This window comes from Chionomys nivalis, chromosome 15, assembly GCF_950005125.1.
Source record: "Chionomys nivalis chromosome 15, mChiNiv1.1, whole genome shotgun sequence".
Taxonomy (NCBI): domain Eukaryota; kingdom Metazoa; phylum Chordata; class Mammalia; order Rodentia; family Cricetidae; genus Chionomys; species Chionomys nivalis.
In genome coordinates, this window is record NC_080100.1 from 48,296,744 (window position 1) to 48,310,001 (window position 13,258).

At 39.1% G+C, this 13,258-nt stretch overlaps 1 protein-coding gene across 3 annotated transcripts in view; it reads right to left on the reverse strand.

Moving 5' to 3' along the window:
• Gfm2 (GTP dependent ribosome recycling factor mitochondrial 2) overlaps nt 1-13,258 on the reverse strand; it is a 36,355-nt gene that overhangs the window by 22,067 nt on the left and 1,030 nt on the right. For all 3 annotated transcript variants that reach the window (XR_009058352.1, XM_057789488.1, XM_057789487.1), the window contains exons 2-7: nt 11,385-11,469; nt 10,177-10,261; nt 8,400-8,457; nt 7,351-7,448; nt 3,992-4,117; nt 2,933-3,021 (exon numbers count right to left, since the gene is read on the reverse strand). Coding sequence is in view for 2 of the 3 variants with exons in the window: in XM_057789488.1 (XP_057645471.1) it covers nt 2,933-3,021; nt 3,992-4,117; nt 7,351-7,448; nt 8,400-8,457; nt 10,177-10,261; nt 11,385-11,429 (501 nt within the window). In the remaining variant the exon portion in view is untranslated. The remainder of the gene's footprint in view (nt 1-2,932; nt 3,022-3,991; nt 4,118-7,350; nt 7,449-8,399; nt 8,458-10,176; nt 10,262-11,384; nt 11,470-13,258) is intronic.

Below are 13,258 nucleotides of genomic sequence, written 5' to 3' on the forward strand. Positions count from 1 at the left end.
TGTCTTGAGGAATAAGAAAGAATAAAACCACTTTATGATAAAAATCACATATTTCAATGGAATATTTGAATGTTCATGTGAACCAATAGGGTAAAGTGTGAGGGACAGACTAGTATCAGTATTTATAAGTAATTCGTATATGCTTTTTGTTTAACTGATTTCATTTCTGCACATACTCAATTTATAAATATAGTCTGACTCTATTAAAACATCTGTACCTCAAAGAGTCATAAGGCCTGAGAAACATGAAAAGTCTAATGTTCAGTTTTTTATTTGTTTAGGTAAAATTTATATGACAAAATCCACAGACTAAGCATATAGATGGAGTTTTGATAAGAAACAGACCTTGTAACTACTACTCAAATCAACAGAACATGCTGTCACTCCAGGGAATTTTCTCATGCTCCAGCCCTCTGTGAGAAACCAGGTCTGAAACATCGCCACGGGTTCATGAGTTTCACGTAACTGGTATAGCTTCTGATCTGTCCACCCTGACGCAGACAGATCAGCTTCTCTGTCAGTGGTATCTACTAGGTAGCCGCCAGCTTACGGCTGCTGTTGAGTCTAGCCACCACAAACACTCTGAACAAATCTCTGACGAATGTTTCCACTCCCTCGAAAAAAGAAACACAATTATTGGTTTATCTGTTTTGTTTGGTTTGGTTTTTGATTTTTCGAGACAGGGTTTCTCTGTGTAGCCCTGGTTGTCCTGGAACTTGCTCTGTAGACCAGGCTGTCCTCAAACTCACAGGTATCCACCTGCCTCTGCCTCGCCCGTGCTGGGATTAAAGGTGTGTGCCACACTGTCCAGCTGAATTAAGGGTTTCAGCATAGGTGTATCTGTAACTTTATAAGAAACTGTCCATCAGCCTTCTAGAGTCATCGCATTGTTCCTGTCCTGTCAGCAGCCGTGAGCTCCAGCGGAACCACCCTCATCAGTATTTGCTCTTCTGAATCTTAGTCATTCTTCAGGACACAAAATGGTATCTTATGTTGGTGCCTCCTTCTCAAAAGCCCTGCACATGGACCAAGTACACAGGTGGATATGGCTGGGTCACAACAGTAAGCAGGAGATATGGAGACAGTTGCATTTGTTTCCAAATAATGATTTTCTCCTAAATAACTAATTATAATGATCACATTTAGAAAATTTCAAGCTCAACATATATTTTCACGTAGTATATAATTCAAATTTCTGTTTACCTCAATGATGTCTTCTAATTCATTTTAAATTTAGGATCCAACCAAGGATTTAAAATACATTCAGTTGTCATGATTATTTAAATTTTTAAATCTAGAATAGTTCTTCATGATTTATGATGCTTATATTAAAAGTTATTGTTTTTAAATTTCTGGAAACTTGTAAGCAGTTCTCCCTGCCACATCTTTTCACTTAGCTCTCACTAATCACTGTCTCATGATAAGACATGTGACATTTTGGGAGGACTACACATTGTTGTATTTTTCTCCAAGGATCACATTGCATCAATTTTGTCCCAGTTTTTTAAGATACTGATTTTTATAACTTAATTAAAATAACTTACGGGCAGAAGAACTTCACTAGATTATATATTCAACACGGCCAGTTTTGAAGAGCACACTCACTAAAGATAGTATAACTTACCCCCTGTAAAGATAGCACAAATAAGGTGGTGCCAAACACCTTTAATACCAGTCCTGGGGAGGCAGAGGCAGGTGGATCTCTGTGAGTTTGAGCCCAGCTTCATCTACACAGCAAGTTCCATATCAGTCATGGATACATGAGATCCCGTTTGAAACAAAGCAAAGCAAAACAAAACAAAAATAAAAACAGCATAATTCATCCTACTAGCAATAAGCTTTACTAAAATATCCATTTTCAGAATTGACTCAAAGACTTTGATGCATACCTGTGTGTAGGGGGAGAGGGCAGGAATGCTGCACTTGAACCCAGGCACCCATACAAGCTAGGCCAGATGCTCCAGAAATGAGTTACAGCCCCTCCTAAGAATCTTTATAGTAACTGTGAGGAGATAATGATTCATGTGACTGCACTGCTAGAAGTGCCAGCTCCCCTCTTTTAAGACTCGCTTCTATGGGCTGGAGAGAGCACTGCCTGCCCTTCCAAAGGTCCTGAGTTCAGTTCCCAGCAACACATGATGGCTCACAATCGTCTGTAATGAGATCTGGTGCCTTCTTCTGGCCAGCAGGCATACATGCAGACAGAATACGGAATACATAATAAATAAATAAATTAATTTAAAAAAAAAAAAAAAAAAAGAAACTCTTCTATAGCAGTCTGTGATATAGTGCCTCCCTTGGGAGGAAAAGGTGGGTTTGCTGACTGCCCTAGAGAATACAGTGTCAGCCCTCCAGAGCAACATGGAGGAATGTTAACTGCACACTGTAAAATACTTCCATTCCTCTTACCCTGTCACAGGACCAGCTGGTCCCAGCTCCTTTCATGCCACTCTCTAGACTAGGACTTGGGGATTGATGACTCAGGTAGTAACTACATATAGACTAATCAAGTCAACAGAATCTCAGGCTCCTCACAGTTCCCAATATCAATCATCATATTTTCTAAAAAACAAACAAACCCTTTCCTTCCATTGTGAAAAATCTGAGATTACATTTTATTATTAAATTCCAAGCCGGGTGGTGGTGGCGCACGCCTTTAATCCCAGCACTCGGGAGGCAGAGGCAGGCGGATCTCTGTGAGTTCGAGGCCAGCCTGGTCTACAAGAGCTAGTTCCAGGACAGGAACCAAAAAGCTATGGAGAAACCCTGTCTCGAAGATAAAATATATAAATAAATAAATTCCAACTTCCTTTAACCACAACCTGATTTATATGGATTTACCAAATAAAGGGATATAATTAACTAATTCTGATACATTCTACATTTTAAAGAAATCACACTGTTGTCTGTCTTCACTTTGGCAATATTTTACCTCTACACCCGCAGAGGCATCAAACACGGCCACTGCACCGTCCAACACTCTCAAGCAGCGTTCAACCTCCAAGGTAAAGTCCACATGACCTAAGATAAGAATAATAAGTACTGAAAATCTTCAACACAGAACAATCACATGGGTCAGCAACGTCCCTCGTGCCCACCAAAGATGGTGAACATCTGACAGACGTGTCCCCCACGATCATAGTGAACAAATATGGTGGTGCAGGCAGTCACCTCCCGACACCCACAGGCTCTGAATCTGGAGATGAAAAGATTTAGAAAAAAAGGTGTCTATTCTAAACATGGACAGACAGTTTCTCATGTCACTGTTCTTTTTTTTTTCTTCCGGAGACAGGGTTTCTCTGTAGCTTTTAGTTCCTGTCCCGGAACTAGCTCTTGTAGACCAGGCTGGCCTCGAACTCCCAGAGATCCGCCTGCCTCTGCCTCCGGAGTGCTGGGATTAAAGGCGTGCGCCACCACCGCCCGGCTCATTGTTCTTTAAATAATATCGAGTAACAACTATTTACATAGCAGTCACTTAGATTTGATGCTATAGGCATACAAGAGGATGTATATGGTTTATGGAAATATTACACCATTCTACAAGTGATTTAAGTATTTAAAAGTTTTAGCACTACAAGGAATCCTAAAATCAATTCCTCATATACAGTGAGAGACAAGTATACACACAGAATATTATACAGCCTTAAAGGGACAGAATTCATGCTACACAAAGACTTAACATTAATTGAAGTAAAATAAAAGGATAAATACAGTGTGATTCCACCTACAGCTGTCTAGAGCAATCATGTGACCAGATGCAGAAAGCAGAACAGTAGGGAGAGGGGCAAGAAAAGCAATTGTTTACTAAGTACAGTTTCAGCTCTAGAAGATGAAATGCTCTGAGATCTGTTTCACAGTGAAATAAATATGATAAATATGATGGAGCTAAGATAAGAAATTTAATGTTTTCACCATGATTTAAAAAACAAAACGAAAAAACAAAGAAACAGCCTGAGTGACACAGTCTCTGCATGGTGAGCCTGCATCATACCTGGTGTGTCAATCAAATTGACTCTGTACCCTTTCCAGTCAAATGTTACAGCTGCTGACTGGATGGTAATGCCTCTCTCTCGCTCTTGAGCCATGAAGTCCGTCACCGTGTCTCCATCATCGACATCTAATGGGAAAAACAGACCACGGTTTAGTTCAAACAAGGGCATCTTACTTGTTCTCAATAACTTACTTCCCTGGGATAGCGTAATCTACTCTGAGAATAAAAGCTCCCCAAAATATTCAGTGTAATACCTAGAGCCCTTTATTTTCTCTATATAAAATCCTCATAAAAGAAAAGGCCTTTTCAGAATGATTTCATGGAAGTTTTTTTTTTTTTTAAAAATTCTATTAACCACACACTCATTCCCTTGAATTCTAGCTTGATGTTTCTTATTCCCTCTGTGTCCCACACCCCTGGCTAGGGGATAGAGCAGCTCAAAGTCCACCAATTAAACTCCCTCCTAACTTTATTCCTATTCATCATCCTGATTATCTGGTCTGTACAGTAAATCTAATGTAACAGAATTACCTTTACCCAGGTGTCACAAGAACAAAATGAGGCAGGACATAAGACCTAGTTCAGCTCGATAATGCCCTGGAGCAGCCACATTGCGTGAGGACTAGAAACATTCTTCCCAGGTCAAGTTACCCTTTACGAGGGCTCTCACTGCTCAGTGTTCCAGAGCAAGGATTTGTCTGCAAATAAGGACTAAGGAAAAGTTTGCAGTATAAACCCAGGTGTGAACTTAATCCTGAGAGCTCACTCGGATAAATTACAACTTTTATTCTGATTAAATTGATAGGCAATAATACATGAAAGTTATTTTTACCATTCAAAATTCAGGAATGTAAGATATCACACCATTATACTACCACTTACATCAACAGAAGACCCCCTAAAATGGCATCTAACTTCCCTTTATATACACACACACAATTTAAATACCAATATCAAGGAAAATAAAGAAATGTATTGGCAAGAAGTCTAGCCAGGCTGCGTAGCCCTGATTGGCCTGGAATTCACTATGTAGTACAGGTTAGTTCTGAACTCACAGAGACGTGCCTGTCTCTGCTTCCCTAGTGCAGGGATTAAAAATGTTTACCACCACATCTGGCTCATGTTATTATGTGTTGGATCTGGCCCGAATGGTCCATACATTCCCAAGAAGTGGAGTGTGGATTGAGAAAAGAAATAGACAAGGGACGGAAGATAGAGTCGGGAGGGCGTCCAGTGAATACTAGAGAAAAAAGTCAAGTTATTTCTCACCGTCTTATACCCAGTCAAAAGGGGAGGGCACAAGACTTCCATTATACAAAGAACAAGTATAATTACCTCCTTACATCTCAAAACACCCAGCGACCACGCCCTAAGTCAAACATCCCGTCTGGCTTTTGAGGAGCAAAGTATCCAGTAGCTACACCTTTGGTCAAACATCCTGTTGTTTATCCTTGAGGAGCAAAAATAGGTTTGAACTTTCTGACCTTTAGTCAAGATGGAATGGATTCAAAACTGTGGGCCCCCACAATAATGACTATTATTCTAATCAACAAAGCAAACTCTGGTCACCAGAGCTGTGTACTTTAGTTTCTAGGCCTACAGAAAACTAAAATCAGTTCTTGATGCTTCAAATTTTGAAGTATTTCCAATTTCTAGTTTTAGATTTTCCAGAATAGAAATTCCCAATTAGTGAAGTTCATGTAAACATTCTTAACTAAAAATTATAACTGAAATATTTCTGATATCTCAATCATATAAATAAAGGATACTTAAACTATATTGACTGTAAATACACTTGAAACGGGTTAAAACTTCCCATAATTTAAAAAAATTGAAACTTAGAAACTATACACTCACTTCAGGTATCCAAACTGGGGGCATGAGGGAAGGATTATCATCTGATTTATGAAGCAATAGAAGCCTGACAATGCCCCACATCTTGCCATCAGTCATATACTCATTCACATAAATAATGGAAAACCTAGGTAGCCCGATGTTTAAGAATCTACCACTGTAGCACCTGCACTAAGGGACAGCACATGAGCTGGGAACTAAGCTGGAGACTTAAAAACACACGCACATAGACAGACAGAGACATGGGGACACAGGTCATCCTTGATACAAGAATGCCCACTTTATTGTGCTCAGAGGCAGCTTATATAGGGCTCTGGCCACACCCCCGCTCCCGGGATCTTTCAGCTGCAGACTCATCAGAACCCACTCCCCTGCCATCAGGGTCTGGGGCTCAGAGCAGCTGCAGGCTGCTCAGAGCAGAGGAAAACAAGTTGTTTACAAGAAATTCAGGGTCTGGTGGTCTGCAGTCCCCAACATACCATCACGAAGACTCTAATCTTAATGTTCTTTTCCTCTATTAAGCATCTAGTCTCTTATGTTTCCAAGTGTCTAGGAAAATGGCTCCCAAGGGGAACATATAAACTAGACCTCCTGAACCACCATGAGACTCAGCCAGCACTACTTAGAACCAGTAACCCCTGATCTACGCTCATGCAAGTTCACCTTTTTAAATTCAGTGACACACACATTCACTTTCACTCTCTCACACACATTCAGACACTCACACAGATCTACTCACACATACAGACATGAAAATGAAAAATGGACCTGTTGGGAAGAAGGGGGTCAGCAGGAGAGTGTGGGGGACAATAGAAGGTAATGATGGTTGAAAACACATTATATGCACATATAAAATTGTCAAAAATAAATAAAGAAAGAATGCACAGAAAAATTGGTGCAAATAAAAGCAAAAAGTTGCTCTGGGGAATAAGTGCAGGCCAACTGAGAATTAACTACAATCTGCAAAAGCTACAATTGAGCAGTAAACTGCAGACCTCAGAAAATACAACTAAGGATTAACAAAATCGCCTCCTTTTCCATAGAGAATTTGACCTTAACTTTGCAGATTTTTTTCTTCTAAATAAATCAGACAATAGAAGTATGTCAACTTTGTGGCTAGTACGTCAACAACAGAATTATTTCAACACACACACACACACACCAAAATAAAATCTACCTCCTTAGAGAATTAGTTTGGAGTTACATACCTTGGGCTTCCCTGAGTAGGGTATGGAATGTCCCTTATATGAACCCTGGAAAGTAACTGTTTTCTCCACTAGGGTGCTCTTGCAAAAAGAAACATCTAAGCTAAATGTGGTTCTGTCCTACAAACCTCCAGTAGGCCAATGTCAAGTGAGGCCCATGAATCTCAGAAGACCCTCTTCTGGTCGTGTTGCCAGCTACCTTATCTTAATGTTGTCGTTTAGACATCAGAGACTCCATGCCATACTCTAGCTGACTTCTTTTGCTAGTGGGGGTTGGAGAGAGGAGGAATCCATTCTAACCTCCCAATGATCTTGTGTATCCAGAATAGTACAGAATTCGTTCTGTGGTGGTAGTTTTGCCTGCATCAATATGAGCCATAATTCCAATATTACGGATTCTGTTTAAAAGGGGAAAAAAGTCATGCATTATGAGGCACATATTACAATCAAAATATCTATGCTGTGAGAATCTACAGGTGATTAGTATTCCTACAGTATATGTAATTATGAACAAAGACAAATGCAAAGCATATTTGGGTTTTATTTTCAGCATATCCTAATTATTCACAGTGATAGACTATACTATGACGTTCTCACATACTGAGTATACGTAATGATAGACTATACTATGACGTTCTCATATACTGAGTATACACAGTGATAGACTATACTATGACGTTCTCACATACTAAGTATACACAGTGATAGACTATACTATGACGTTCTCATATACTAAGTATACACAGTGATAGACTATACTATGACGTTCTCACATACTGAGTATACGTAGTGATAGACTATACTATGACGTTCTCATATACACATGAATGTACTTTGTACATATACTAAGTATACACAATAATTAAGACTATACTGTGACATTCTCATATATGTATATTAAGTATACACAGTAATAGACTATACTGTGACATTCTCATATATGTATATTAAGTATACACAGTAATAGACTATACTGTGACATTCTCATATATGTATATTAAGTATACACAGTAATAGACTATACTGTGACATTCTCATATACGCATGTGATGTACTTTGGTCGTATTCACCCCACACCACCCTCTCTTGTACCCACCCATTCCCATCGATGTATCCTACCACATTATCAAACAAGAGAGCTAAGTAAAAAAGGGCTAATTACAATATTAAGACTTGCTTATATTCATTTGTTACATTAAAAAATCTTAATACTTAACTGAGAAAAAGTATCTTTTGAGATACATACTAACATTTACAATAGAAATTGCATGTCACTAGGAAAGCCTGCGGATGAAGACCTGTCAACTTCTCAACAGCCTACTGGGAACCAGTGTAATGATAGCACTTACTTCGCCACGGGAGGGCTAATGATGGAGTGAAGGGATTTGACATCACTTCCTATTACACCTAACAGGAAGAGAATTGAAATTAAACTATTAGATTAGTAAAAATTTTCTTTAATTTATAAATGAAAACATACAAAATAATTTAAAACAAATACAGCATTCCAAATCAAGCTAAATAAAATGCAGTTATTTAAGATTTATTTTCTACTAACATAGGAAAGTTACGATTAATAGTAGAAATTTTGGATAACAATTTCTTTTTTCAGTCCACACCTATGAACATCAATCTCTAAATTAAACCCTTAAAAAATACAGATCTATTTCAGTCACTTATTACACCTCTATTTACAGAACTGTAGAACCAGTGTTCATAACATAGAAGGTAACAGAAGGTCCTATATAAAAGGGAAAGGTAAATGTGTAGTCATAGAAGCCTGCATTTCCAAGTCTTGAAGCATTCTGAGTAACCAAGTGATTGTGAGCTGCCATGCAGGTTAGACCCTCCCTTCCCTCAGCTACGCCAGGCCCTGGGCCTTTATAGGCAGATGCCTGTGTGCAATCATTCAGCAGCAGCTGAAAGATACGAATTCTAAATAGCTAAGTAGTGTTTCTTTTTATTTTACTTATTTAGTATTTTCTTTGCTTGGCTTGTTTTTGAGGCAGTGTCTCACTCTGAAGTCCTGGTTAGCCTGCTATGTAGATCAGGTTGGCCTCAAACTCACCGAAATCCTCCTGCCTCTGAATTCTGGGGTTAAAGGTGTGCACCACTGCACCCAGCTTTTATTTAAGGTTTTGAGGCAGAGGCTTATATGTAACGTAGTCCTGCTAAGAGTTAAGATTCTCGGGCCTTCTGCCTCAGCCTTGCTAATACTAGAATTTTAATGTGAACCCCCCCCCAACATCCACACAGTATTTGTTACAGAAAAATGTTCATAAAGATCACTTCACGTGAGCCTAAGTTTCAGTAATTATACTGAAGCTACAGCAATTTTACTTGTGAATTTAATTTCTATTTTCATGCTCTTTAAACAAAGTCTTCTAAATTTCTAAAATAAAACCTTTAGATTTTCAAAAGTCCATCGGGCAATCTAAAGACACTAAGACAAAGTACATGCCACAGTTAAACCAGCAGGGGCGAAACACCAAAGCCTGCGTACAGACTGACAATGCATCCTCGCTGACCAGCCAGGCAGTACTATGGCCCTCCATCACTGCACATGATGAATATGCTAATTAGAACAGCAGAAAAATTAAGCTATTTCCATCCAGGACTGTATGCTTGCTCCTTCAAACACAGGAAGGCATGAGCAATGAGGTGCTCAGCTCCCGGGTATTCCGGATCCTACTAGTCAGGCCTCCATTTAAACTATTCCAGATAAATATGTACCCAACTTCTTCTAAAACTCCTCAAAATAAATTATTTTATTAAAATCTCTCGACATAAAGCATGTTATCGTAAAACTCAGCAATGAACCACAGAGTATCTCCCAGGAGGGTACTCCACCAGCAGACTCACTCACTAAGTGAGCAGTCAGCTACCAAACTCACCCCTCCCTTGGTTCAGCTCATCAGAGGCCCACCCGGCAGAGGGGGAGCGATGACCCCACGAAGACCAATCTCCCTAAGGTCCACAAAAAACACTCTCACCTAATAATCTCAAGGAAATAGCCAAAAGTTAAAATAGGTCGGAAACCTCTAAAAAGCAAGGTTAGGAAACAGAAAGTGAGAGACGGCACCAAGAGGAGAAAGCGAGCATTTCTGGTAGAACTAACATCTGTACCTGCCGGGGAGCTGTAGCTTCTTCGAAGAGGCACTCGAGTCTTTGATCTTTTTAAAATTGTCTTTATTTTACAGTAGCACATGGTCTAGGAGGGAGAAAAAGAAATTGATATTAATTTCATTTGACCATTTACAACAAACATGGAATCCAGGAAACACATCTTCGTGTGGGTGCAGTGCCGCATCCTGTCATCCCAGCAATCAGGAGGCTGAGGGGAGACCTTGAGCTTGAGGACAGCGTCCACCACGTGACAACAATCTCTCTATATCCTTGTCCAAGAGGAACATATATTATGCAGAATACCACTCGAGTAATTTTAAACTAGCAAACGAAATGGGCAGCCTCAGGACACGGCATGCAGCGTCTGGATTTCACCAAGGCTCCCTGCTGGATCACTGCTGGAGGAGGAGCAGCCCAGACAAGCGCGGTCTCAGTAGGTGAGTGGCAGAGGGCATGGTTCTGCTTGACGATTCATGTTTGTAATACATAATGAAAATGTGAGTTTACAAAATAACACATAGAGGATAAAGCTTACAGGAAGACACTGTTCATGAAACATGAGGCAGATGTCAAAAATACCTCAGAAATTGGTTTCCAACAGCTCTGCAGAGTTTTACCTTAACTATTTAACAATAATGTCGTATCTTGATATGATGTGACAGAACTTTACTTCACAGATGTTTCAACTTACAGATATTTGAATACATGCACAGCACATTCTTAGTTAGCAGTGTAAGGGTGAGCATTCAGTACTGCCATTCTTGGAAGAGACAGAGAACATCAGCCTTCCTCTTTTTTACCTCATGAAAATGGCATTTCGTCTGCTGCTCACTCTTTTTACTGCTAAGGAAATTTTTTTTTTTTTAAACTTTTTTTTTTTAAAGATTTATTTATTTATTATGTGTACAACATCCTTCCATGTGTGCCTGAATGCCAGAAGGGGGCGCTGGGTCTCATTATAGATGGCTGTGAGCCACCATGTGGTTGCTGGGAATTGAACTCAGGACCTCTGGAAGAGCAGTCAGTGCTCTTAACCACTGAGCCATTTCCCCAGCCCTGCTAAGGAAATTTTTAAATTGCATTTTCAAATTAAATTAAGGTAGTTTAACCAAACTAAATTTAGAATAAGTAATACGAAGCCTCTGGGGAAAATAAAAAAAAAAACAATTGGGCTACTAAAGTACAACCCTTTTGTAAGAAACACTTACATTAAGAGGTACACTGAATACTTTCCCATTATTCACTGCAAACATCCTCCAGCTGGTAAATACTATGACCCTCTAATATCTTATCCTGAAAAAAGAAACAAACACAATTATAAACTAAATATATGCATTAGATCGATAAGGCATATATAAGAAATAGGAGTGTATATTTTAGAAAATAGGAATAATTCTAGATACCAAAAACTCAATGCATCATTTACAAAGTAAAACTTTGTACGAAATGAAATACACAGTTCTTAAGCTTAAATTGTCCTCCTTTTAAAAAAGACACCTTAATTCTTTTTTTTTTTTTTTTTTTTTTTTGGTTTCTCTAGCTTTGGAACCTGTCCTGGAACTCCCTTTGTAGCCCAGGCTGGCCTCGAACTCCCAGAGATCCGCCTGCCTCTGCCTCCCAAGTGCTGGGATTAAAGGCGTGCGCCACCACCGCCCGGCAGACACCTTAATTCTTAAATGAAGGTATAAAAAGCTGAGAGTTTGGTGGATATCTGTAATCCCAGCTCTAAGGAAGCAGAGGGAGGAGGGTTGCCAAATTTGAGGCCACCTGGGCTACATAGTAAGATCCTATCTCAAAGAAAAAACAAAAAAAGACAAACAAACTTCAAGATATAATTGAAGCACAAGTATTAAATTTTTAAAAATTAAAAAATAAAATATATTTTAAACATACAGAATAAACTATGATATTCTCATGCAAACTTGGTAGTTTCTCATTGACAACAAAAATCTATCTACATATTCTAATTTTTAATCATAAATATATGAAAATAAAACAAAGACATAGTGAAGTCAGCTGTCTTCGTGTGGTTGCAGAAGCAGAGCACCTTGGCTTGTACTCACTAACCCTGAGGGCGCCCCAGGTGGAGCACTTGCTAGTGTGCCCAGGGTCCCGGGTTTGACCTCAGTACTCAGTACTGCAACAGGCCCTAAACCCACATTTCCAAGTCTTCACAACATCAAAGGTGTGACAAGAAGACAGAGGACCTAACACCCTAGCACCTGGGGAGACGATGAGAAATCAGTTATACAGGAAGTCATGTTCAGTTTGTCTTCCTGCTAAAATGTTCCGTATTAGCATTAGCCCTTAATATTACTTTTTCTTTTCCTCTTTATGCTGAATAGAAGATCTCAAGCTATCAATCTTATTTTCAATACAAAACTTATTTCAGGCACAAGTAATTTTATAAGATTTAAAACTTATTTTTATTTCTGTGTCCCTGTGAATGCATGCCATGTATGTATGTATGTAAAGGTGCCTGCAATGACAGCCGGGAAAAGAACAGCAATTCCTAGATTCAGGTTAAAGTAATTTCTTGATCTAGAAGTTGATTAAATAAGAAGCTGATTAAATAGGGCCTGAAAACCCAGTGAGACATACATCTACAGTATATCCATTTTCTGGATGTATGTCCCACTTCAATAAAATCTTTAAAAAACAAAACAAAAGCTGAAAGGTGGTGGTGCATGCCTTTAATCTCAGCATTAGGAGGTAGAGGCAGGCGGATCTCTGTGAGTTTGATGACAGCCTGGTCTACAGTGAGTTTCAGGACAGGCTCCAAAACTACACAGAAAAACCCTGTCTCAAAAAACCAAAACCAAAAACAACTTGCTGGAGTCTCAGGTCTTCTTAGATAAACCATTAGAAATCTCTGCATTTTGATCTTTCATCTACGGCATCACAGAAACAGCATGAAAACTCCATACATTCAGTAAGAATTGTGTTTAGCACTGCTTTCTAGGTGGATGAAGACAATTCTTGCACTCACACTGACTCTAGGCAACTCAAACAAAACAAAATACTATGGAGACAAAAAACTGAATCAAAGCACTAAGACTTCTTGGGATGAATACTTTCTAAT